This window comes from Pogoniulus pusillus, chromosome 11 (assembly GCF_015220805.1).
Source record: "Pogoniulus pusillus isolate bPogPus1 chromosome 11, bPogPus1.pri, whole genome shotgun sequence".
NCBI lineage: Eukaryota > Metazoa > Chordata > Aves > Piciformes > Lybiidae > Pogoniulus > Pogoniulus pusillus.
Window position 1 is genome coordinate 1,906,233 of NC_087274.1, and position 23,288 is coordinate 1,929,520.

Below are 23,288 nucleotides of genomic sequence, written 5' to 3' on the forward strand. Positions count from 1 at the left end.
AAATCTTTATAGAATCATACAATGGGTTGGGTCAGAAGGGAACTCAAAGCTCATCCAGTTCCAACCCTCCTGTCATGGGCAGGAACATCTCAAGGCCTCATCCAGCCTGGCTTTGAACACCTCTAGGGAGGGGGCATCCACAACCTCCCTGGGCAACCTTCTCCAGTATCACACCACTCTCACTGGAAAAAATCCTTCCTAGCCTCCATTCTCAATCTCCCCTCTCCTTCCTAGCCTCCATTCTTGTATAGGGTTAACACTCCTGGGGGAGTGACCCTGAACCTGACCCTAGGGGTCTTGGCCCCTCCTCAGGGGTGGGCCACACTCCAGGTGATGGTTAGCCCACTCCCCCCACTTCCTGTGGTATAAAAGAGACAGGCACTTTCCTGCTTCTGGGTCTTTTTTTTCCTCTCTCTCTCACTTCGCTCCCTCTTCTTGGGTGCATTGGTCGGGATTTGAACCTGAGTTTCCTGCATGGCAGGTGAGAATTCTACCACTGAGGCAAAGTTCCTGTCTCTTTTATACCACAGGAAGTGGGGGGAGTGGGCTAACCATCACCTGGAGTGTGGCCCACCCCTGAGGAGGGGCCAAGACCCCTAGGGTCAGGTTCAGGGTCACTCCCCCAGGAGTGTTAACCCTATACAATTCTCAATCTCCCCTCTCCTTCCTAGCCTCCATTCTCAATCTCCCCTCTTCCAGCTCAAAGCCATCATCCCTCATTCTAGCCCTGCAGTGCCTTGTAAAATGTCCCTTCCCAGCTTTCTTGCAGATCCTTTTCAAGACCTTTTCAGAAGGTTCTGGCTGCCCTCCTCCAGCCACAGGTGCCCCCTGTCTGTGGACCAGCAGCCTGGTGTGTGACTGCAGCTTGCTGGCTCGGGCACAGCCTCACATTTTGAGTCATGAGACTAGGATTTATTAAAAGCTTCCAACAGACTACTTAAACCACCCCACGATGCTAAACTGCAGGGGAGGGTGGGAAGGATCCCCTGTGATTGACAGCTGGGGTTGCCCAGCAAAGAGACTCACTAGAGACCCCCAAACTAGAGACAGAAAGGAGCTGAGGGTTTGTTCAGAGCGCCCCCAGCTCCCTCTGGGATCCAGGGGCACATTCTGTGCTCTTCCACACTCCTCACCCATTTAGCAGCCCAAGCCTGCCCCAGCTGCCCCTCCGTGAGAACCTTACGGCTCTGGCAGGAGGTGGGGGGCTGTGACAGGAGGGCAGGCAGCCAGCCCTCAGCCTGCATTGAAACTGTGGATGGCAACAGTAGTTTCATCCTATCAATGGACAAATGAAACTCAAGACTTTATCCTCTCTCTGGGGTGTTTGCTTTCAACCATCAGCTGTTTGTCACAGCCAGAGGGACTCTGTACCCATTTGTTTTGTAGCCCAAACAGACTGTAGGTACAGGAACTGGAGCTCTACAGCTCTAACCTGTCCACTTCTTTAGAAACCAAGCCCTGACATAAAATAACAGCAACTAAAGAGAGCCACCACACACAGCTCAGTTTCACTGCTACCAAAACGATCCCTTCACAAAGGAGCCCTTTCAGGAGGGGGAAGGCAGAAGTGTGCAGAATTTATTGCACCAGGCACTACCCCTTAGCTCAACCATACTGTACCAATTTTCAGCTGTTCACTTGTAACTGATTTTATTCTGTTTTTGCCCCCATGCCTTCTCTTTAAGAGTCAACTGCCCAGGACACAACCATCTTGAGCTGTAAGACTTGCCAAGATGCAAGTGCTGCGGGGGTAGGAGGGGCCACCTCCATGCTCCTAACCAGCAGAGGTGCCAGCAAAGTGCACTGCCACCACCCTGTGACCAGTTCTGCTGCCAGGAAGAGGAAAGCACAGAAACCTCAGCACTTAAAGGGCAAAGGGGTTTGCTTTAAAACAAACAAGCAAACAAACAGGTTTCAGGACAGTTCTTCCAGGGATTCACATTAAATTCACAGAATCATTGAGGCTGGAAAAGACATCTGAGATCATAAAGTCCAGTCTATATGCCAACACCATGACATCAGCTAAACCATGCCACCAAGTGACACATCCAACCTTTTCTTAAAGATATCCAGGGATGGTGACCCCAACACCTCTCTGGGCAGTCCACTCCAGTGCCTAATCTCCCCTGGTGCAGCTTCAGGCCAGGCACTCTTGTCTTGTCACTAGATGCCTGGGAGAAGAGCCTGACCCCCACCTTACTACAGCTTCCTTTTAGGTAGTTGTAGAGAGTCATAAGGTCCCCTCTAAGTCTCCTCCAAGCTGAATAATCCCAGTTCCCTCAGGCTCTCCTCACCAGAATTTGAAGAGCAAGTCATAACAAAGCCCTCTCAGGAAGGTGACATGACCACCCATGACCCTGTACTATGCTACATACATAACAGCTTTGTGCTGGAAGCACAGGGGTATAGGTGAAACGTTCCAGGGGTTCCAGGCAAAGATGAGAGTTAGCAATTGTACTCTTTGTCCCTCTTGAAATCATAGAACTCTTGACATCCACAAGCTCTTCCCAACAGATGAGCCCTGTAACCAACAGCAAGGTCGTGGCATTTGTCTCATGCTCTGCACCTGCAGAGGAAGAGATGTGGACATCAACAAGATTTGCACTTCATTTTTAGATGCTGCTTTTCATTACTCTTACAGCAGACTCCCTCTGTATGGCACTTCCATGGCTCCAGCCTAACCCAGACATCTCCGTGGAGTGACTGGCAGTACAAGGTTGTGGTTCACCTCCTTCACCAAACCATTCCACTTCTGCAGCTCACAGCAGCAGGGTGTAAAAACTGTGACTCCAGCTCCCATCAGAAGGTATTCCTGTATGACAGCACATGTCCTAAGAAGGGTTTCTTTTTCTTTTGTCCAGCTTCCTCTTAAAACTGTTTATTAAAAACATCCACCAGTTCATCTGCAGCCCCAGAAGCAGGCAGCAGCAGCAGTCCACTGACCACAGCTGTGCAGTGAGTGACAGTTCTCCACATCTTAGACTGCTCCATTTGCAACGCTGGAGCCGTTAACCGGCGGCTCAACAATCAGCCTTGGTTCAATCAGTGCATCCCAGCTCTCGGTTATCTGCAAACAAAACACAGACAGCACTCACCATGCAGCAGCCACCCCAGCAGGCAACGCTGCTGTGTTCTGCTTTGTCTAGGTCTGAACAGCTCTGAACAACGACCACAGATCTTCCCTTCCTGAACCAAGAGGATTCATTGATCTTTGGAGGATTCATCGATCTTGTTGGTGGCCTCCAATCTGCCTGACCTCCTGGCTAAGGCTTCTCTATCTAGGTATGGGAGTGCTCCTTTCCTTAGCCAAAACAAGAGTCTGATGTCTGGGTCTGAACCTGGTTATCTTGAGTCTGGTGCCTGGGGAATGCAGGCAGGGCACCACCCTGAGATCAAAAAAAATAAGGAATAAAGTTTGAACAGGACTTTTGGCTGCAATAGAAAGTGTGAGAAGCAGGTCCAGGGAAGTTCTCCTCCTCCTCTGCTTTGCCCTAGGGAGGCCACATCTGGGGTACTGGCTCCGGTTCTGGGCTGCCAAGTTCAAGGCAGATACGGATTACTGGAACGGCTGAGAGCTCTGGGGCTGCTAAGCCTGGAGAAGAGCAGCCTGAAAGGGGATCTGATCAGTGCTCAGTAGGAGCTAAAGGGTGGGGGGAAAAGGATGGGGCCAGACTCTTGATCAAGTGGTGCCCAGTGACGGGACAAGGGGCAATGGGCACAAACTGGAACCCGGGAGGTTCCATGTGAACACAAGAAAAACACTCTCTGGTGTGAGAGTGCTGGAGCCCTGCAGCAGGCTGCCCAGAGAGGTTGTGGAATCTCCTCTGGAGGGATTCCCACTCCCCCTGGCCATTGTGATCCTGGGCAGCCTGCTGTGGGTGCCCTGCTTTAGCAGGGGAGTTGGCCTAGCTGATCTCCAGAGCTCTCTTCCAGCCCCCACCACACAGGGAAGCTCTCAGTAGAAAGGCACTTTGTAATCATGCCCAGTTTTGTTGGAAAGGAACAATTACTTTTGCTTCCATTTATTTTAATCAGGCAAATTGTTCTCAAAGGAATCTCACTGAGGTGCAGTCACAGAGCAGGGCCTGTATCTGCTATGCAAAATTTGCCACAGGCTTCAGAACAAGCCACCCAGGTACCTTTGTATCCTGAGGAACAGCATATTCTATCAGTTCTGCTCCATCTGCAGACTGGTAAACCAGATCGAATTTCCCTGGCTCTTTAGCAGCTGAAAAACAAACAAACAGCTCCATTAGCTATAAGCAGCAATGTTGGTCAGGGCTAGAAAGCAAAGCCAAGGCAGCTGGTCTGGGGGCTTTCTGAGTTGGGTGTTTGGATTCACAACTCTAACACAGAATGTGAGGTAGAACTGGATGGTACAGACCAGAATCCAGGTAATACCCTAACAGAACTACATGCAGGAGAAAGCTAATCAATGCTCTGCTGCCTAAAGGTGAGGAAAATGCTCCTATTTGCCATTGGAATGGGCTGCCCAAGGAGGTGGTAGAGTCACCATCCCTGGGGGTGTTCAAGAAGAGGCTGGGTGAGGCACTCAGTGCCATGGTCTGATTGATTGGATAGGGCTGGGTGACAGGTTGGGCTGGATGAGCTTGGAGGGCTCTCCAGCCTAGCTGATTCTATGATATGCTGATTCATGAATGCTGGCTCAAATAGTGACCCCAGCAGAGACCTTCTGCTTCAGAGACATTCCTGCTTTCAGGTGTCTGAAGTTCACTTTGTCCTTGCAGAGACCCAGTCCCACATCCGCCACAGTAGCTTCACTGGTGTCACAAAGAACAGCCAGAATTTCCTCTGGAATCCCATAGAGTCACTAATTCCTTCAGGAAACAAAACCAGAGCAGAGGTGGATTTGCTGAGGACTCAGACTGATGACATCTCAAGTAGTAAGAAGAAGCATCTGCAGTACAGAACTTCTCCATTCAAATGGACTCTTTGGGGAGGGAGTGAGAAGGGGAAGGAACCCAAGGAACCTGCTCCAGTTGAGGATGTCCCTGCTGGCTACAGGGGATTGGACTGGATGACCTTTGGAGGTCCCTTCCAATGCAGCCCATGGTGTGAAGCACTCCTGAAGCACAGAGTGTGCCAGGCAGCAGCTGTTTCCTGAGTGACACAGAGGACAGCAAGCATTTGGGGTCCCAGGGTACCTACACTGTCCTGCAGCTGACGACAGGATCTCAAGCTCGATCTGTTTCTTCTCAGCATTCCAACTGATGATTTTCCCCTCCTTCAAGAAAGCAACAAGAAAAGAGCCAGGTGAGAGGCACTTCAACACTGGGTAACTATTCCCTATCTATAACCCCCGTGGTACCTGATTGTTGGGTACAGTAATGCTAAATGCAGTGATTCCACAGAATTGTCTGACTGTGGTAAAGCTACTGGAAATTGAAAGAGTGGAACGTAAGCCACAGACAAGTGAGAGTGCAGGAGGTCAGTACTGGCAGAAGGTTGGAATGACCTTAGAGAATGGTGTAACAAATAGAAACAAATGCGAGGCTGGAGCCTGTGGCTTTCGCCTGTCCCTGCTGACAGAATGCTTAGACACAATGTATGTGCTGCTGAGAGAGTACAATGAATGTCTGCACTAATCAGCCTGTGATTTCTAAGGCAGCTACATGGAACCAACTGCAGTTTAATACAATTTGTAGCCTGATGAAAGGTATAAAAACACATCTTTGGAATGCACTAAGTGGATTAGATTGGATGGGATCGGATTGGCTTGTGTCAGGCCTTCTCCCCGTCTCTTACTCTTCTGATGCCCATGGTACTGAAGCCTGTGGCACCTGATCACAGTTTGAGGGCTGTACCTGTCCAGCAGATTCAGTTTGATCTCCATGTATAAAATCTCCAAAGGATTAAAGCTCAGCAACCTGCAGTTATTGGCATCAACAAAGCAATTTATTCACTCTCACCATCTCTGGGGGTTAAATCAGAGCTTCACCAGAAACCAACTTGTTTGAAGCAGCTACAGCATTTCACTTGCACCAGTTTCAGAACCTGCCTTGACCTGAGTTCCTCTACTGGAAGGTTTATTTTCTCATCTCTAAGGTGATCACTAATAATTTTTGTGGGTTTTTAAAACCCACCTGCCAAAATCTCTCTTGTGGTTGTGGAGTTTTCATCTTTCCTGCAGTCACTTGGCCAAGAGAAAACACACTGCACAACCTGAAAATATTTAAGCCTTACCTCACCCCTAATATCGTGAGGGAATAAGAGGAGGAAGGCAAATCAGTACCTTGTAGTCTGAAACTTCAGGACTGTAATTTTCAGTTAGCTCCAAGCGCTGTGGGAAGAAACACAAACAATAAATGACAACTTTTCCTGACCCTTGATGTCCCCACATCCAGACACCCCTTCTGCAGCACCAGCAAAGGGCAAGGACCAAGCCCCCCACTCCTGGATCCTGATTCTGCTCAGTGCCAGGACTCGCTGCTCCCAAAGATTTATTTTCACAGGATCACAGGATGTTAGGGGTTTGAAGAGACCTCCATAGATCATCAAGTCCAGCCTCCTGCCAGAGCAGGACTAAACTGTCCTGGTCAGACTCTGGTCAGCCTGTTCAGGTCAAACTGTGACAGGAGATGAGGGAGATGGATCCCAATCTCAATGGCAGTGATTTAATTTTCATTTCCTTCTGTATCTTACAGTGAAATGTAATTCTTTGTATGGCAAGAGTCCCAGTGCCACTCTAGGATAACAGTCCCCAAGATGAAGCTCTTCAGTGTAAGCTTTCCATTGTCAGGACTAAGCTATCTGGAACACGTCCTGCAAAACCTGAGTGGCCCAACTACACCAAACATGATTTCATCAGCTCTTTACCTTAAAGGCAATTCTTTCTCCCACTTGTGGTGGAGCAGCCAGAAGAGGCAAAACACTGTAATCTCTCCTGGGGACCTCCACGGGATCCTGTGAAACAAAAGGCAAAGCCACTGTTGTAGTAACCATAGAAGACCATGCCTCTGCTGTAGGGATCACAACGAGTTCCGAGGGGGGCCAGGTACAGGCCTGAGTTTGGTTTGAGATATATTAATTAGACAACCACTTCCAATAGTGGTTCATGCACTTCCCCAGGCTGCTCAGGGGAGATACAGAGAACATCAGATGTACTAACTCCTGTCCTGCTCTTCCGTGTGGTTAGAGCTGCAAGAGCAGGGTGCCTGTGACTGTCACTCACCTGGGCAAGAACAGAAGCCTTTGTCGCAGCCTCACTGAAGTGCCCCTGCTGCTTCTGGCCTTCACTGCTGTAGTTATAGAAGAAGCCAGGGTTGGCTCCCCTCCCACGGCCCTGGCCCCACGTCATGCCACGAAACCCACGGCCCCTAGGTGCTCTCCAGAAGCCATCTCCTGCTCCACGCCCCCTTCCCCGGCCTTGGCTGGCAAGTGGTGCTTGGCAGCTGCTGGCAGTGGTGGCTGGCAGCTGTTTAGTGCAGCTCCCTAGGGAACTACTCAGCCCAGCACTTGCTGTGGGTTTTTTGATAACAAGAGCATCTGAGTCCGAGCTATCAGAGTCTGAGGAGGAGCTCTCTGCTCCGGCAGCCTTGGTGGCTCTGGGTTTCACAGCTGTCACCTTGTCAGGCAGTGACTTTTCCTTGCCTGGTGCAGCTGCCACTTTCTCCTCCTCTGCACTGGAGTCAGAAGCCGAGCCAGCAGCCTGGGATTGTTTAGCACTGTCACTGCCTGCAGCCTTTGTGGCGTGGTCCGTGTTAGCCTTCACAGCCACTCTATTAGAGACAACAGTTCTCACTCCAGCACTGGCAGCAGCTTGGGATTTGCCTTTGGGAAGTGCTGCCACTGCAGCTGTATGGGGAGATGTCTTTTGCTTTGTGGTTGCTTCACTGCTGTCACTGTCAGACGATGTGCTGGAGGAATCTGAAGATCCTGCCCTCTTTCTTCTGGACTGTGGTGTGGGTTTTTTGGTGCTGCTTTTGCCATTTGCCTGTTCTAAAGCCACAGTGGCTGTAGCAGCCTCTGCCTGCTTTCCATGGTCCTTTTTTGCTGCCAGCTGTTTCTCCCTTTCCATCTTTTTCAGCTTGTTAGAGTGGCCAGCAGAGCGCTCCTCCCTGCCTCCTGGGAGTCCATTTCTCCCGCTGGCTTCTTCCTTCCTCTTCCTTTTCCTGTACCTTTTGTGAGAATCCCAAATATCTACAGAGGTCTCTTCCTGGTAAGAGGAATACTCAGGAATACATTTCTTCTTCTTCTTTTCCTTTTTATGCCTGTTGTCTTCACTTCTAGAGATCCCTTCCTCTTCCTTGGGCTTTGGTCTGTGCCTCTTTGGGGCTTCTTTTAGTGTATAAGAGAAGTCATCATCGACCTCTTCACACTCATCTGCAACGACCTCTTCCAGTTTCACTCTGTCAGAACAGCAAACAAAAGGCATTGTCCAGCACCATCAGTAGGCTTCCCTCCGCGCCTGCAGCTCGGCTAAGCTTGTCTTTCGGCACCCGAGGCTCATACCCAGCCCTCCCTTGAGGCAGTGTGGATGCTCGGGGCAGGTGCCAGGAGCACCGGGGGCTGGAGGCATCCTCCTCCTTCCGTCCCTGCGGCAATTCCCAACCCCTCTGAGGCACCCTGGGGGCGCTCAGCCCCTGCAGGCTTTAGGGCAGGGTGACCGGTGCCCGCGTGCGCCCGGCTGCCGCTAACCCCTCGGGGGGCGGTTGGGCTCCGGCAGCGGCGGGAAGCGCCCGAGGACACTGCTCCGGTTCCCCGCGGCGGGCAGCGCCGTGCCTCGCCTGTGTCTCCCTGCGAGAGCCGCCTCTCAGGCCTGCCAGGGACCACTCCCGCCCCTCTCCCGCCGTACCGGAGCGAGTCGTTGTCCCGCACCAAGCGAGCGCTCTCCGTTGGGGGCAGCAAGGCTCCGTCCAGGAAGAGGCTGAGGCGGGCCCGCCGGCTGAAGCCGAACCTGTGGCGGATGAGGCTGATGAGGTCGGTGACGAGGCGCACCTGGGCGGGCTCCAGCAGCAGCCAGCAGAGCGCGCAGCCCGGGCTGCCCGGCGGCGGGAAGTCGAAGAGCAGCCGCAGCCGCACCGCGCCGCCGCCGCCGCACGCCGCCATCTTGCCGCGGAAACACACCGGCGCGGGGCGGGCGCGCGGGGAGGGGGCGACGGCGGCGCGCAGGGGACAAAAGGGGCGGGAGGCGCCGGGGCCGTGGCCGCGCCCCCGCGGGCGGGGCTGCGCTCTCACCCGGGTTGGCGCCGTGCCGGGTCCCGCAGCTACCGGCAGGATGAGGCCGCTGCGCGCCGTGGCCGGGCTGAGTCTGCTGGCGCTGGCTGCAGGTATGGGGCTGAGGGACGGTGTGCGGCGGCACGGTGCGTCCCGCCCTACGGCCTTGCTCCGGGCACAGCGCAGGGCCTGGGCTGAGCGGCGGGAAGTTTCCGCGCCTTGCTGCCGCCGTTACTGGGGCTGCGAGCCCGGAGAGAGCCCCTGTGGGAGCGGGCGAGCTCGGGGCGGGTCCGTGCTTGGCTTCGGGTGGCCTCAACCTGAGCTGCCGCCGTGTCTGTGCCGGGGCCTCCGTGACCTTGCGAGATACCCTGTCCTGCTCTGCCTGGTCCGGGTCTGCGCTCCCCGGGGAACCGCTTCCAGAGCAGTAAGGTGGAATTGAGGTCCTGGTTGATTCACCTGGGTGACACGGGTAGGAGAGGCTCCCTACGGAGCAGGGCAGCGCCGCTCAGGAAGGTGCGGGGATGCCCCCGCTGTGGAGCCCAGCACCGTGGCCCAGCAAGGACTGGGGACCGTGCCGTGGGAGCCTCGTTGCTGCCTTCTGTCCTGATGGAGGAGACCAAGATCTGCCTGTGGGAAAGTGGCTGCGTCCTACACGGACAAGAGTCTGGCTGCTTACACTGACGAGGCTTCGGTGGCTGAGCTCACAGAGAGCATCGGGTCGGACGGGACGTGGGCATGCCAGCCCGTCCAGCGCCCGTGCGCCCAGCAGCGCAGCTCCGGGCACATCAGACTGCTCGGACTTGACCTCGAATGTCTCCGGGGATGGGGCCTCGACCCCCTCTGGGCGACCTGTGCCAATTGAGTTGTGAGGATTGGATCCCGGGATCGTTTAGAAGCGACCCCTCTGGCTGTCCTGCGGTGACTCTCTTTGGGGGCTGTAAAGTTGCTCTTCCCAGAGTCTAGGATCGAAGTGTCAGATCCTTGCAGGAGCCCTGGAGCTCCAGGAGCTGCTGTGAGTTACTCCATCGTGCCTAGTGGAGCTGTGCTTTCCGTCCAGGCCCTGAAACTTTAACATTTGCCTGATTTAAACCAAAAAATCCTGTCTGTTGGGCTGCTGCTTTGGGCACAGCTGTGATGTCAGGCCCCGAGAAGAGGTAAGCCCTAAATTAGCCACTTAGCTCCATTCATTGATGATAACTCAGCTGTAGCTGTGGGTGTAAGTATGGGCAGGCTTCTTAGAGTAATTTTTTTAATGGAAGCACTAATAACTGTCACACCCAGGGCTGTGGAAAGCCCAAAGCTGAGCCTTTTCACTTAGCTGCTTTTTATTCCCTCCCCCCAAGGTGTAATTCTGAGGCAGCCCCAAGAGCCCAAAGAGCTGTGGGGATATGTGCAAGTTCGAAACAAGGCTCACATGTTCTGGTGGCTCTACTATGCAAACAACCCAACCAAAGACTTCACAGAGTTACCTCTCATCCTGTGGCTTCAGGTAAGCCTAGCTGATAATCATAGAATCAGGCAGGTTGGAAGAGTCTCCAAGCTCACCCAGCCCTGCCCAGTCAACCAGACCATGGCACTAAGTGCCCCAGCCAGGCTTGGCTTCAACACCTCCTGCCACAGCCACTCCACCACCTCCCTGGGCAGCCCATTCCAATGCCAATCTCTCTTTCCATGAAGAGCTTCTTCCTAATGTCCAGCCTGAACCTGCCTGGCACAGCTTGAGACTGTGACCCTTGTTCTGTGGCTAGTTGCCTGGCAGAAGAACCCAACCCCACCTGGATACAGCCTCCTTTCAGGTAGCTGTAGACAGCAATGAGCTCTGCCCTGAGCATCCTCTGCTGCAGGCTGCACACCCCCAGCTCCCTCAGCCTCTCTTCACAGGGCTGTGCTCCAGGCCTCTCACCAGCTTTGTTGCCCTTCTCTCAACACCTTCCAGTACCTCAACATCTCTCTGGAATGGAGGAGCCCAGAACTGGACACAGCACTCCAGGGGTGGCCTGAGCAGTGCTGAGCACAGGGGCAGAGTAACTCACCCCATCTGTGCCTGGTTCAGTCTCGTAGCTCTCTTGCAGCTCTGTAGGAACAGGATTCAAGCCTGCCCAATTCTGAATAATTCACCTTGTGAATGAGGTGTCCAGATTAGGAAGAAATAATGAAAATAGGATTCTGCAGTTGTGGGGTGTCCTGCTCACCTTCCAGCAAGTTCAATTGAATGAAGAGAGCTTGCTCTTGTCATTTATTCAGCAGCAGTGCTACTGGGGCCAGGTGCTACAAGTACATTGCAACATCACAGCTCCCATTCTGAAGGGTTTACAGTCTAAACAGTGCTCAGAGAGAGAGTAAAGTAATCTGAGATAAAGGTTTCTAAATGGAAAGGAGTAAGAGAAAGACTGATTGTTTAGCCCTTGGTCACATTAGTCCCACTTTGATCAAAGGCAGTGGTGTGTGCTCCAGCTTCCCCTGCAGCAGCAGATTGCGGATTTATAGCTGGCTGTAATCAGTTGATGACTTGGTCTTCTTTCTTTTGGGGCTGTATCATCAGTGAAATGCAGTGCTGATAATCCTTGTGGCTTGCAAACCTCTGCATTTGGTATTAGGGGGAAAGTTTTCCAGCTGCACTCACAGCATGCAGCTCATTAGATACTTTCACAAGGGGGTGATTGCTGCTCTGCTTCACTTCTTGCTTTCAGAAACAGCCTCTGTGCACACGATGAGAGCTGCTGAGGAAGGGAGCTTGCCTTGCTAATTGGCATCAGTTTAAGCCAGCTGAAATTCAGTCTCTCATTCTCCTTGATGACTTGCTTGTGTTCCTCTCCTATGTGATGTGTTTGCCCTGCTGCCTTTTCACTTGTTTGTCATTTGGTATTTCTCCACAGGGAGGTCCAGGAGGTTCAGGCAGTGGATTTGGGAACTTCGAAGAGATTGGTCCATTAGACAAGGAAATGAAACCAAGAAACACAACCTGGGTAAAGTTCAGCTCCCAGCTGCAAAGCTTTGTTGCCTGTGTAACCAAGTGATTGCTGTGCAAAAATTGCCCAGAACAGCTCTCATTTAAAGTTCAACACAACTACAATAGTTCATCTTAAAATAGGAAGAGCCTTGTTAGAACTGAGGAATGGTTGATAGTTAATTGGGTTGGATGGAATATATTTGGGCTTCCATGAATTTGTGAACTGCAGATATCTGGGAAACCCAGAGCAGGGAAATCCCAGCAGGTGTTCTTTTAGATCCTAGCTTTGCAGGGTACAGTTGCAGAGGTTTTGCTGGCTGGCAGCATGCAACCAGCAGCTCCTAATGACAAGTCTAGGATGGCCTCCAAGGCAAAACAAATTACAGCTGCCTCTGAGGGTGGAAGTTTATTCAGTGACATTAATGTGTGCTTTGAGACACCAATAGTCTGACTGCCCTGCAGCTCCCTGGGTTGTATGGGTGATCTGCTTGGGCATCAGTGGGATATTTTGGGCAGCCTTCTTGCTGTAGAACTTGTACCTCCTTAGCTGTGAGCCTTCCTGCTCTGAGCCTCGCCAGCTACCTGTGTGCTGATCTTGTGCTCGTGTTTGTGCACTTACAAAGCACTTGCTGTGGTGATTTCACAGAAGCCCAGCACCTCAGAAGAAAAACTTCCTTATTTTACATTCTGGCAGACAGGTCTCACCTGTCACTTTCTCTCTTGGACTAGCATCTAATTTTTCTGCAAGCTCTTCCATGGTCAGAGATTTGGTGTATCAGTTAATCATATTTGCCATCAAAGCTAAGGCTCTTTGCTGGTGTTTCATGCAAACCCTTCTTCCTCCTCTTACAGCTGCAGGCAGCCAGTGTCTTGTTTGTGGATAATCCTGTGGGTGCTGGATTCAGTTATGTGGATGATTGCAGCTTGTTTGCCAAGAACCTGAGTGCAGTAGTTTCTGATATGATGGTTTTTCTTAGAGAGTTCTTCACGTGCAGAACAGAATTCCAGGTAAGCACACTGAGGTTTTGGTTAGAATCATGGTGTTCTGCTTTGCTTTTAAACAGACCTGAAGCAGGATGAGTGAATGGACCTCCAGCCCAGCAGTGCTTGCTCCTGGCAGCAGCATGTGTTTGGTGGGAGTCAGTGCAGGTGTCACAGCTCCTTTTTCCTGCAGAAGCTGTCTTGGATTTGGTGCTAGTTAGATACCAATGGGGGGATTGTTGTCTGTCTTGTGCTCTGAGAAGCAGTCAGGATTGTGGCTGTTTGTAGTGCCAAACACTCCAGTGTGTGCTTCAAAACTCCCCCCAGTAAGGATGTTACAGGAACGGCTCTGCCGCTTCAAACCAGGACACCCAGCGTTAGGTGAGGAGGGCTGACAGGCAGTGCTTGGCTTCTGTGGGGTTTGGGAGATGCTTGGTGGTCTTCTGCCCTCACTGTTTGACTTCTCTCTCCAGACCATCCCATTCTATATATTTTCTGAATCTTATGGAGGTAAAATGGCTGCTGGCATTGCTTTAGCCCTGCACGAGGTGAGTGCTTGGAGGATGAGTTCACTTTTGCTTTAAAACATGGTCTACTATGAGTTCATATTTGCCTGCTGCTGAGATTTTCACCTAGAGAGAAAACTGAGAGGCATGAACAGCTAACTGAAAGTTGATTATTTTTCAGTTGTTTGCTTTTGTTCTTCCTCTTACTTGCCAAGGCTGTTCAAAAAGGGACCATAAGGTGCAATTTTATGGGGACTGCTCTTGGAGACTCGTGGATTTCTCCTCTGGGTAGGTTTAAAACCTCCAGATTGTGGGAGGTTTGTTGTTGTTTTGGGTGGGTTGGTTTAGGTTTTTTAAATCATTCCCTAAGCAAGTACAGTCAAAAATGCCAACCCTGCCTTAACAAACCTCTAGCAAGTTGCTTCTGCAGTGCAAGATGTGGTTGAAGAATACCTTTAGAATATCTCTAGATAGTGAAAAGCCAGAGAGCAGAGGCAGTGAGGAGCTTACTTGCATTTGAAGTTGGGTGGTGGGGAAATGTCCCTACACCTCTCCGTGGCCTCTGAGGTGTTTTGGTCAGAGTACTGCACTCAAAATGTGGCCACTGAAGTTTTCTGTTTGCACAGGAAGACCTTGTGCTGAGGAACTGATGTGCTCACAGACTGCAGGAGAACAGATAGTGTCTGCTGGAGGACAAAAAGCAAGCTTCAGTGACACTTGCAAGGGCAGGCTTAACAGACTCTGCAGCATGGGACAATGCCAGGCAAATTCCTAACTGTCTCTTATCAGCTGAGTCTTGAGACCTTAGGGACAATCTCATTCTAAAGCAGATTTGGTTTGTTGCTTGACTTTTAAGCCTGTAAGCTTGCAGACAGACAGACAGGTTTAGACACTGCCCATTCATTTGTCAGCTCTCTGCCGTTTGTTGCAGAGTTGGGGTGAGAACATTCTGGCAAGAACATGTCTGTTGCTTTAAGAAAATGTCACTAATTAATGTTCAGGGGTTAATGCTGCTGCAGGGCTTTTATTGGCTCAGGATTTGCAAAGCACCTGCTCAGTGGTGCATAACCTTTGGGCTAAAGTGAGCTGACAGCACCTCTGATTAAGTCATCTCTGTGAGCTTATTACAATCATTCTTGCTACAGTAAAGGAAATCACTTGTCAAAAACTTAGATGTTTGCAATCTGTTCTATTTCTTCAGACTCTGTGCTGTCTTGGGGGCCCTACCTTTACAGTACTGTAAGTACCTCCTTCATCTTGCTTCTCACCTCTTGACTTGCACTGCCACACAGTACAAATGGGTGTTGGTTTGTAAGGGTAGCTCTTAACCAGAAGAAAACCTCGACTGAGTGGAGGCTGTGAGGGGGAAGTGGCTGTGGGATTGTACTCAAGCTGTCCTCCTGCTGTTTGTCTTCCAGTCTCTCCTCGATGACAATGGCCTGGCAGAGGTCACTGCTGTGGCCAAGGAAATCATGGTTGCCATAAACAAAAATCAGTATGGGTTGGCCACAGAGCTCTGGGGCAAGGCTGAAGGTGTCATTGAAGAGGTGAGATCTTTGACCAGCACTGGTAAGTGACCAGTGCCTGGGCAGACACAATTTCAGGTTACCCTTTCTAATACTGGCTTGGTGTGAACTCTCCAGCCCCTTGCACAGCCAGTTTTGCTACTGTTTGTTTTACCAGGAGCTGTTTGCTTGCTTGCACCACTGTGTGATTGTGAGAGGCAGCAGGCAGTGAGCCACATGGGCTTGCAGCATTGCATCATGGCCTATCACTTAAATGCTTAAATTTTAGCACCCAGCCAGTCCCACTGATTCCTGTAGAGCTCAGCTTCAACTGTGCTGAGCTGTCTCCTTCAGGGCTTTGTTTGGAGTATTGCAAACTGCATCCAGCAAGATGCAGGTTTCAAGCTAAGCCTGGATCCATGTTTAAAGAGCTACAAGAGGTGCATGGGGTGGAAAAGAACCTCAAGTTATTCCCTGTTAGTATGGGTTGCAGAATCTTGTTACTTAGCAAATCCCAGCTTCAAAGATGGCTAAAAGGTTTGTTCTTGTGTTGCCAGCTGAAGGATGCTCAAAGTGTCATTGTTTTTCATTGTTTTCTACCTCTTTTAGCACAAGTGAGACTGTGGCTTCCGTGGATGGAGGCACTCATCTGAGAGTTGCTTTTTTTGTACATAGTTTGTTTCACTTACTGTTTGGAAGGAACTTGTAGTTCCCATTTTGCCTTTCTCTTCTCCTCCCAGCTGTGGTATCACTGCCAGGGTGCAGGCACTTCAGTTCTTTGAGGGTTGCTCTTGTGAGCTGATTTCTGACCTAAGCATCAGAACCTCGAAAAATTCAACAACTGAATCAATTAGGGCTTCAGGAATCTTGAATGGCAACACTGATCACACCTGCTCTTTGCATGCAGGCTCTCTGCTTCAGGGCTGCCACTCTACAATTCTTGGATGTGTCCAGGTGTCAGCAGGGGTGGCTGATGCCTATCGCTGTGTTCTTGAGGAAGCAGTTCAGATTTTGAAGGGAGAAGGTTGAGCAAGAGGCAGAGTCAGGCTAGACTAGATCTGGCAGAAGGAGACCTCTGAAAGCTCCTCTGGTACAGCAGTGCTGTGATGAGTAATGAGGCTGCCTGCAATCATTTGCAGGGTGTAGGGCTTCCTGTAGCTCCACATCCGTGTGAGAGGAGTAAATGGCATCTCTGGCACAGCCTGGGTGTGAACAAAGGTTTGAGGAACCCCTTCTCAACCTCTCAAAGCAAATGTGGAACCAAAGTGCTTGCCTAAGCACCCTCCTGATATGTAGATGAAGTGGCAGGACACAGAGTCCTTTATTTAGAGAGTGTTTTAGGACCCCTTTTGTCAGCAGAGTCTGTGAAGTTTGTGTTAGTGCTGCTGACAGTGTCTTGTCTTCTCAGAACACAGACAACGTCAACTTCTACAACATCATGACCAAGGATGTTCCAGAAATGAAAGCAAGTGAACAAGAAAATTTCCATCTCAGTAAGTTGTGTTTCAGTGCTTCAGCTCCTGAGTGTCTCTCTGCATTCAGGCACCTTCATCTCTGACAGTGGGAGCAGCCTCAATTTAACACATCCTTTCAATGGGGCCTTCAGCCCCACTTTGTATGGCATCCTCCTGAGCAGAACTTGTTTGCCCTTGCATAAATAGGGATAAAGAGTGGTGTGGAACAACCCTTCTGCAGATTACACCTCCACCTATACATCCTGCACTGATTACTCCAAGGAAGTAGTCAGTATAATTGCAACATTATGACCTTTAAGTTACTTCTTCTTAATGTCTTTGGTTTCTGCTTTCAAGCCAGGGCACACAAGGCCCTGTCCATATAAATACTCTGATATTTGCCCCATGATGTTTATCTATCACAAGTGTATAGAATTTCTGTCAAGCTCTTGATTAGCTTATTGGCTTCAGCAGGGTAGGTGAAGGGCACAATTAAGACCCAAAAGCAAAGCACTGCAGCTCAAAACTGGTATGTGGAGGACAAAATCCTGGCTGGAGCAAGTGGCTAAAGCAAAGCTGGTCCCTGGCAAAGTGTTGTCAGCCAAAAGTGGAAATGGGTGACTGGGTTCTTTATATGCCATGCCCTGACCTAAATAGGGGCAGAGTTCAGTGGTGTCCAGTAGAAGTCAGCAAATCTGTGTAGTGCTGCACTTTCATTTGAAAAGAGTTTGCTGGCTGTGGTTGGAATGCTGGAAATGCTCTGTGCAGGGCAAGTGGCTTAAATGTGTTAATGGTGCAGTGACCCAAGTGTCTTCTCTCTTCAGTCAGGCTGTACCAGCGCCACGTCAAAACCATGGGTAAGGACAGCCTGAAGGACCTGATGAATGGCCCCATCAGAAAGAAGCTGCAGATCATCCCTGACTGTGTGCAGTGGGGAGGTACTTTGCTGGCTGCTGTGGGTCTGGTGGGTGCATTGTTGCCTATTGCAGGCTGGAGGAAGATACAAACCAAGGCAGTGACATGAAGTTGTCCTGATCCTTGGGCCTAAGAGGAGGAATTCTTCTCCAAAACGAGCATGTCGTGGGGCAGGCTTGTGGGAGCAGATGTGGTTCTGATTCTGCTGCTTGCAGCTAAGAATACAGGGGCAGGAAGAAGATCTCCTGGGTCCCAGCAGCTGGTTTCTGTCTTCATACAACCCTGCTGAAATGCTGTCAGTTCTTCTCTGCCAGGAGCCCAATACTGTGTGTGGTGTGGAGGGGAGCTTTAAAAGACTGATGCCAGGATGCAGTGTGTGTTTTAGCAGCCAGGGGCTGTGGTGCTGTGAGCTGCAACAGAGGCTTGGCTGCCTTCTGGTTCTCTGCAGTTACTCAGTGACAAATCCCTGGCTGATGCTTTGGGCTAGAGCTGCCCTTTTTTATGCAGTCATGAACTGTACTTTAACACCCTTGGCCAGTTGCTTGAGGATGACATCCCTCTCAGTTAAAACTTGTCTTCTTTCTGATTCCAACCAGGTCAGTCCAGACAAGTCTTTGAGAACATGGCTGAGGACTTCATGAAACCTGTCATTGATATTGTTGATCAGCTTTTGGCAGCCAAGGTCAATGTTACAGTCTACAATGGGCAGCTGGATCTCATTGTTGACACCATGGGTAAGAGACTTCTTGGCTGAGTTGGGAGCAGGATGTGTGACAAGGAGCATGTGAAGTTGCCAGTAAGGTTGGTACTCAGATCTCCATCTCTCTGTGCTCATCTCCTGACTGGCAGCAGTCCGAAGCGAGCAGCTCTTGGCAGGCTTTGTTTACATGCCTCAGAGAGGCAATTCCTTTACTTCCGTTGTGCTGTTGGGAAGTGGCTCTGCAGCATCAATAATTGCTTGTTTCAGTGAAGCCCATAAGTGGGTGGGTAGCTAATAACTCAGTTCTTCTGACACACACAGACCTGTGTACACTCATAAATGAGGCTAGTTAATCTCCAGATATTTATTTATCCTCTCTGCTGTGCCCTGAAGATCCTGTTCTTTGGGTCAAAGGCAATATCTTGCTGCAGACTGGTGCAAGACACAAGTGAGCCTTCAAGTGGCCTGCAGCAGACAGCAGGGTGCCAGGAACAAGGGTGTTGGTAATTACTGAGAGGGTGCAGCTGAGTCATCATCACTTGTGCTGCTCTAAGGTGTAGGCTCCTTCACATCTTGGCCACTCAAGGGCTTTGTTTGTTCCCTGCTGCTTGTGAGATGATCAAGTTTGGGAGGCAGGCCAAGTGTTGCTGAAATGCCTGGTGCTGTAAGACTGCTGTGCTCTCTTCCCCTCACCTTTTTCTGTTTGATGTAATAATCTGCCATCACAGGCTGCTCAGACATCTTCCGTGTTGTGGAAGGCTTTGTCTCTGCTAACTTAAATATTCAGATGCCCTTTGTGAGCAATGCAGCAGTCAATAAGTCAGGAAAGCAGAGTATTTAGGCTGTCAAAACAGATTAGCAGTTGGTGGTGCTCCAGTGTAGTTCCAAATGGGATAAAATTGAGCTGTGAATTCTCCCAGTAGCTGAGAGGTAGGCTGAAGTGGTGTCCCCCTTGGTGTCCTGGAATTGATCTTTTTTGCTGTGGTGACCTCCACCTTTTGTAGCAGGCACGTGAAAACACAAAACCTTTTGAGGCTTCTCTCGACGAGTGACTGCAGCAGGGAGAATAGCAGTGTCTCTTCTGAGGGCAGCTTGGTGTGCTGGTTCTCCTCCACGGTCCACAGCAGGACATTCACAGTGTTTGAGGAGCGCATGACCATCACTGCCTCTCACTTATGAGCTCCCCAAAGAGCTGAGGTCTTGCCACTTTTAATTTGGCTCCCAACTGAGCTAGACTTGTAGGCAGCAGGAATTGACTGCACAAACACTTTTTGTCTGCTGTTCCTCTACCACTGGATGCAGTGCAAGCCAAGGAGTGAGCCCCAGGCTCCTGCTGGAAGGCAGGTGCCGTGGCAGAGCAGCTGCGAGCGCACACATCGCCCTGCAGGGGCAGCTGACCATTCCACATGCACCCTCCCGGCTTGCCTTTCCCTTCCCTGGTTTCTTTCAGCTTGCCCTGAAGGCAGCCCTGCTCATTGTCCTCAGGTCAGCAGAATGGTTTCTAGAGTCTGAGCACACAGAGACTTTTACTGTGCTGTGTGGGTGTCTGGTAGAGTGGGCACTCAGCCAGACTGGGGCTCCCAAGTTGCCATGTCTGCGTCGGTAGTCAAGCAAATCTCTCCTCTCTGACAGGCCAGGAGGCGTGGATCCGGAAGCTGAAGTGGCCTTGCTTGGCCCAGTTCAGCCGGCAGAGGTGGAAGGCTCTCTATGTGTCTCCAGAATCTACTGAGACAGCTGCTTTCCACAAGGCCTATGAGAACTTGGCTTTCTTCTGGATTCTGAAGGCTGGACACATGGTAATGGTGCACTTCTTGGGGTAGGATGTGCCATTAGGTACATCAGCATTCAGCATGAGAGGAGTTGGCCTCAAGGTGCAGCAGAGGGGAGGTTTAGGTTGGGTATTAGAAGAAACTTCTTCACTGAAAGAGTTCTCAAATACTAGGACAGGGTTGTCAGAGTGATGGTTAAGTCCCATCCTTGGAAGTGTTTAAAAGAGGCAGAGATGTGGTGTGGAGGGCCCAGGTTTGGCAGAGTTAGAGAATGGTTAGACTCAGTCTTGAAGGTCTGTTTGCAGCCAAAATGGTTCTGAGGTTGACAGCAAGCAGACTAAAGGTGTCCAAGTACTTTCTGTGGGCTTCCTTACAGCAGCTGCTGACTATGTGCTCTCCCCTCTGCTAGGTACCATCTGACCAAGGAGAGATGGCACTGAAGATGCTCAGGATGGTGACTCAACAGCAGCACTAGGGAAGGGCAGGCAGCTGCTGTGGTTTCTGCTGGCACTGCGTCTGCAGAACGAGAGTCCAGAACAAGCTGCAGGAGGAACAGTGGCAGCTTGGGCACAGCCCCTCTGGACTTGCTGTAATGTGCACAAGCCCTTTTGGAAAGGCATTTTTGCTCCCTTGAATGAGTTGTTGCTTTTGATTTAATTTTTTAAGCTGTGATTTGCTACCTTAACCCTTTTTCTTAATGACTTTTCCAGAGGGAAGTCTACTCATAAACAAGCAGCTCTGAGCCTTTGTCTTGGAAGGATTTTGTGCTGTTGCACAAAGCTGCTCTTCCCTGAATGCTTTCTTGTCTGGTCACACACCAAGATTAAAACTGATTGGAGTCCTGACAGTTTTGCTGGTTGCTCCTCTCCAAGAGCTAACCTGTTTCATGAGGCTATGGAATGTGCCTTCCTTTGTCCTCAGGCCTCTGCTTGAGTCACCTGGCTGGATTACAAGCTGAGGACATGGAGATGCCAGGAGAGAGGACCTGCTCTAGAGGAATTCCAGTCTGTCTCATCTTGCTCAAGTGCCTGAATTTGGAACCAAAATTCTTCAGCCTTCCTGTGCTGTGGAGGAGAAAAACACCCCCTCAGAGGAGGGTCTGACCTTTTTCACCTGACCTTGTTTTCATTCTCCTTACTGACTGCTACCCAAACTTTTAATGCCCTCTTGTGCAGGGAGCATCTCAATGGACAGAAGTCTCTCAAACCCTTCTGAGCTTAGTCTGGAGAGGGGAAAAGAGAGCTTGATTTGAGCAATAATAGCATCACCCTAAAAGACATTAGGAATGTTTGAAAGAAGGGTGCATGGGCTAAAACCTCTATCTGGATCCATCTTTTTCCAGAGCTGTTTAAGTCCTGCAGAACCTCATTGCCTGGAAACATCAGGGGTTTATGCTCAGTCCAGAGGAGATCTGGTCAGACATCATTTAACTTCTGAGGAGATCAGTGCTGGCTGCTTGCTGGTGTCTGATAGGAAGCACAACAGCCTGTTCCAGCTGGCAGAATCCAAACTAAATAGCAGCCCCTCAGTTACTCCAGCAGCTGAAACTGTCATGAAGTGTCTGGTTAGTGTTGGCTTAGCGAGGGCTGAGGCATAGTGCTGGGTAAACACCCAGAGTTGCCCAGCAGCTGGAGTATTGGCACCTCATAATGGCTTTCCTCCCTTGTTCTCTGCTGAGCTGTATCCTTCAGAACTTCAGCAATACCAATGCTCTTTTCCCTTCTTTTAAACCACTCTCTTTCAATAAATGCAGTAGGTCTCATTCATCTCTTTCTGCCATCACATTGATTCTTTTTGCTGCTTGAAAACCACATTTGCTCTGTTGGCTTTTCAGTGCAAAGCTCTTGCAGGTGCTGTCACACTCGAGAAGGAAGGGACAGGTCTGTGCTGTCCCCCATGACTGCATGGGGTAATGAGGAGCAGCACATGCTCTGGGGACCCCTCCCCTTCTCCCCTCTTCTCAGCAGAAAAAGCAAGCCAGAATGGGTAGGCAGGATCGATCCAGCAGCTGTTTCTAGCTCTTTCTGGTCTAACACCAGATGAAGAAAAGTTGGGGGAAGGGTCCTAGAGGTGTGTGAAGCTGCACGTCTGCATTCTTGGAGTAGTTAAAAATAACTCTCCAAGCAAACAGGTACTTCTGGGCTTGAGCAGCTTGAGTTGGCTTGCAGTCCTGAGGCCTGTTACAGTGCTCTGCTTTATGCCTAATTAGTTGTAGAGCTTGATAGAGGGAAATGACTGAGGAGATGTTGTCTCCAGAAAGCAGTAAATGCTCTGTCCTTGCCCTTCTTATCAGTTGGGCTGTTCCTCCACGTTGCCTACAGCCTGTGCTCAGTGTACCTCAGACATCTGTTTCTTGTCCTGCTTGTCTTAGCTTCTGCAGGTTTTTCTGTTGGCAGAGATGCCTTAAGAAGACAAAAGATGGTCCAAGGAAGCTGTTGGTAATGATCTGTTGGTTTCAGGGGCTGTGCTAAATCTAAACACGTTAGAATGAAAATGCTCGCCCGTGGAGACAGGCTCGTAAATAACATCCATCTAAATGCAGGCCACAAAGCAGCAGCAATCCTTTCACAACGAGGAAGATTCCTTCATTTCATTTCACCAGAGGCTCTGTCACTGCTATGTGACAGCTCTGGCTCATCCCTGAGGTAGGTCACCTGTCCAGCAGCAGCTTTGGAAGGAGTTGAAGTCCTGCTGTGTCTGATCAGCAGTGACACACTTCATGCACTGTGACTTCATGCGGTAAGCTGTGGCCAGACAAGGGCTGCCACTTGGCAGAGCCATTCGAGTGAGTCATCCTAGTAAGACACTACAGATGCTGGACCAGTCCAAAGGAAACGCCCCAGTGGCTGTGTCATCTGCAGCTTGGGGTTGTGACTACATAGGTAGTCTGAGAGCCACTGACTTCTTTTGTTCACCACTGAGGGTGATTTTCATGCAAACAAATCCAACCTTCTGCCTTTGTGGTGTTGTTTTCATCTCCCCTTGACTTAGAGGTTGAGAACCGAAGCACTGAAGGGGCATGGCACTATGCTCTTTGGTCAGAGCCAGGGCTTGAGTGCTCCCACAAACTGCACTAAGGAAGATTTTTCCCCTTCCTGGCTCTCAAGCAGTGAGCCACACAGGAGCCTTTCCTTGCCTGCTATAAAGGGTTAACCTTCCTGGGAGCGGTTTGAACCTGACCCCAGGCGTGTGGTTAGCCCACTCCCTGCCTAGACCCCTATAGAAGAACAGAGGAACTTTCCGTGTCTTTCTCTGTGCCCTCCCTGCCTGCTGCTAGCACCACCCTGGCTCCTGCTGCTCCTCTTTTGCCAGGTGGCCATCCTACCAGGTG

General features: G+C 50.5%; 2 protein-coding genes across 2 annotated transcripts; one reads left to right on the plus strand and one right to left on the minus strand.

Annotated features, from left to right (window-relative positions):
* Positions 1–1,633: 1,633 nt before the first annotated feature.
* COIL (coilin) lies at positions 1,634–9,092 on the minus strand. Its single transcript, XM_064150523.1, has 7 exons — positions 8,816–9,092; positions 7,193–8,369; positions 6,838–6,924; positions 6,254–6,301; positions 5,170–5,245; positions 4,140–4,228; positions 1,634–3,067 (listed from the first exon to the last, which is right to left on the minus strand). The coding sequence occupies exons 1-7, from the start codon at positions 9,067–9,069 to the stop codon at positions 2,978–2,980; spliced, it is 1,821 nt and encodes a 606-aa protein (XP_064006593.1). The 5' UTR covers positions 9,070–9,092; the 3' UTR covers positions 1,634–2,977.
* Positions 9,093–9,164: 72 nt separating this feature from the next.
* SCPEP1 (serine carboxypeptidase 1) lies at positions 9,165–21,723 on the plus strand. Its single transcript, XM_064150525.1, has 13 exons — positions 9,165–9,290; positions 10,521–10,666; positions 12,054–12,143; positions 12,980–13,135; positions 13,582–13,656; positions 13,830–13,902; positions 14,816–14,853; positions 15,033–15,161; positions 16,528–16,612; positions 17,398–17,511; positions 18,085–18,222; positions 19,821–19,984; positions 20,367–21,723. Exons 1-13 carry the CDS (start codon positions 9,239–9,241, stop codon positions 20,430–20,432), a joined length of 1,326 nt encoding a protein of 441 aa, XP_064006595.1. The 5' UTR covers positions 9,165–9,238; the 3' UTR covers positions 20,433–21,723.
* Positions 21,724–23,288: the final 1,565 nt, after the last annotated feature.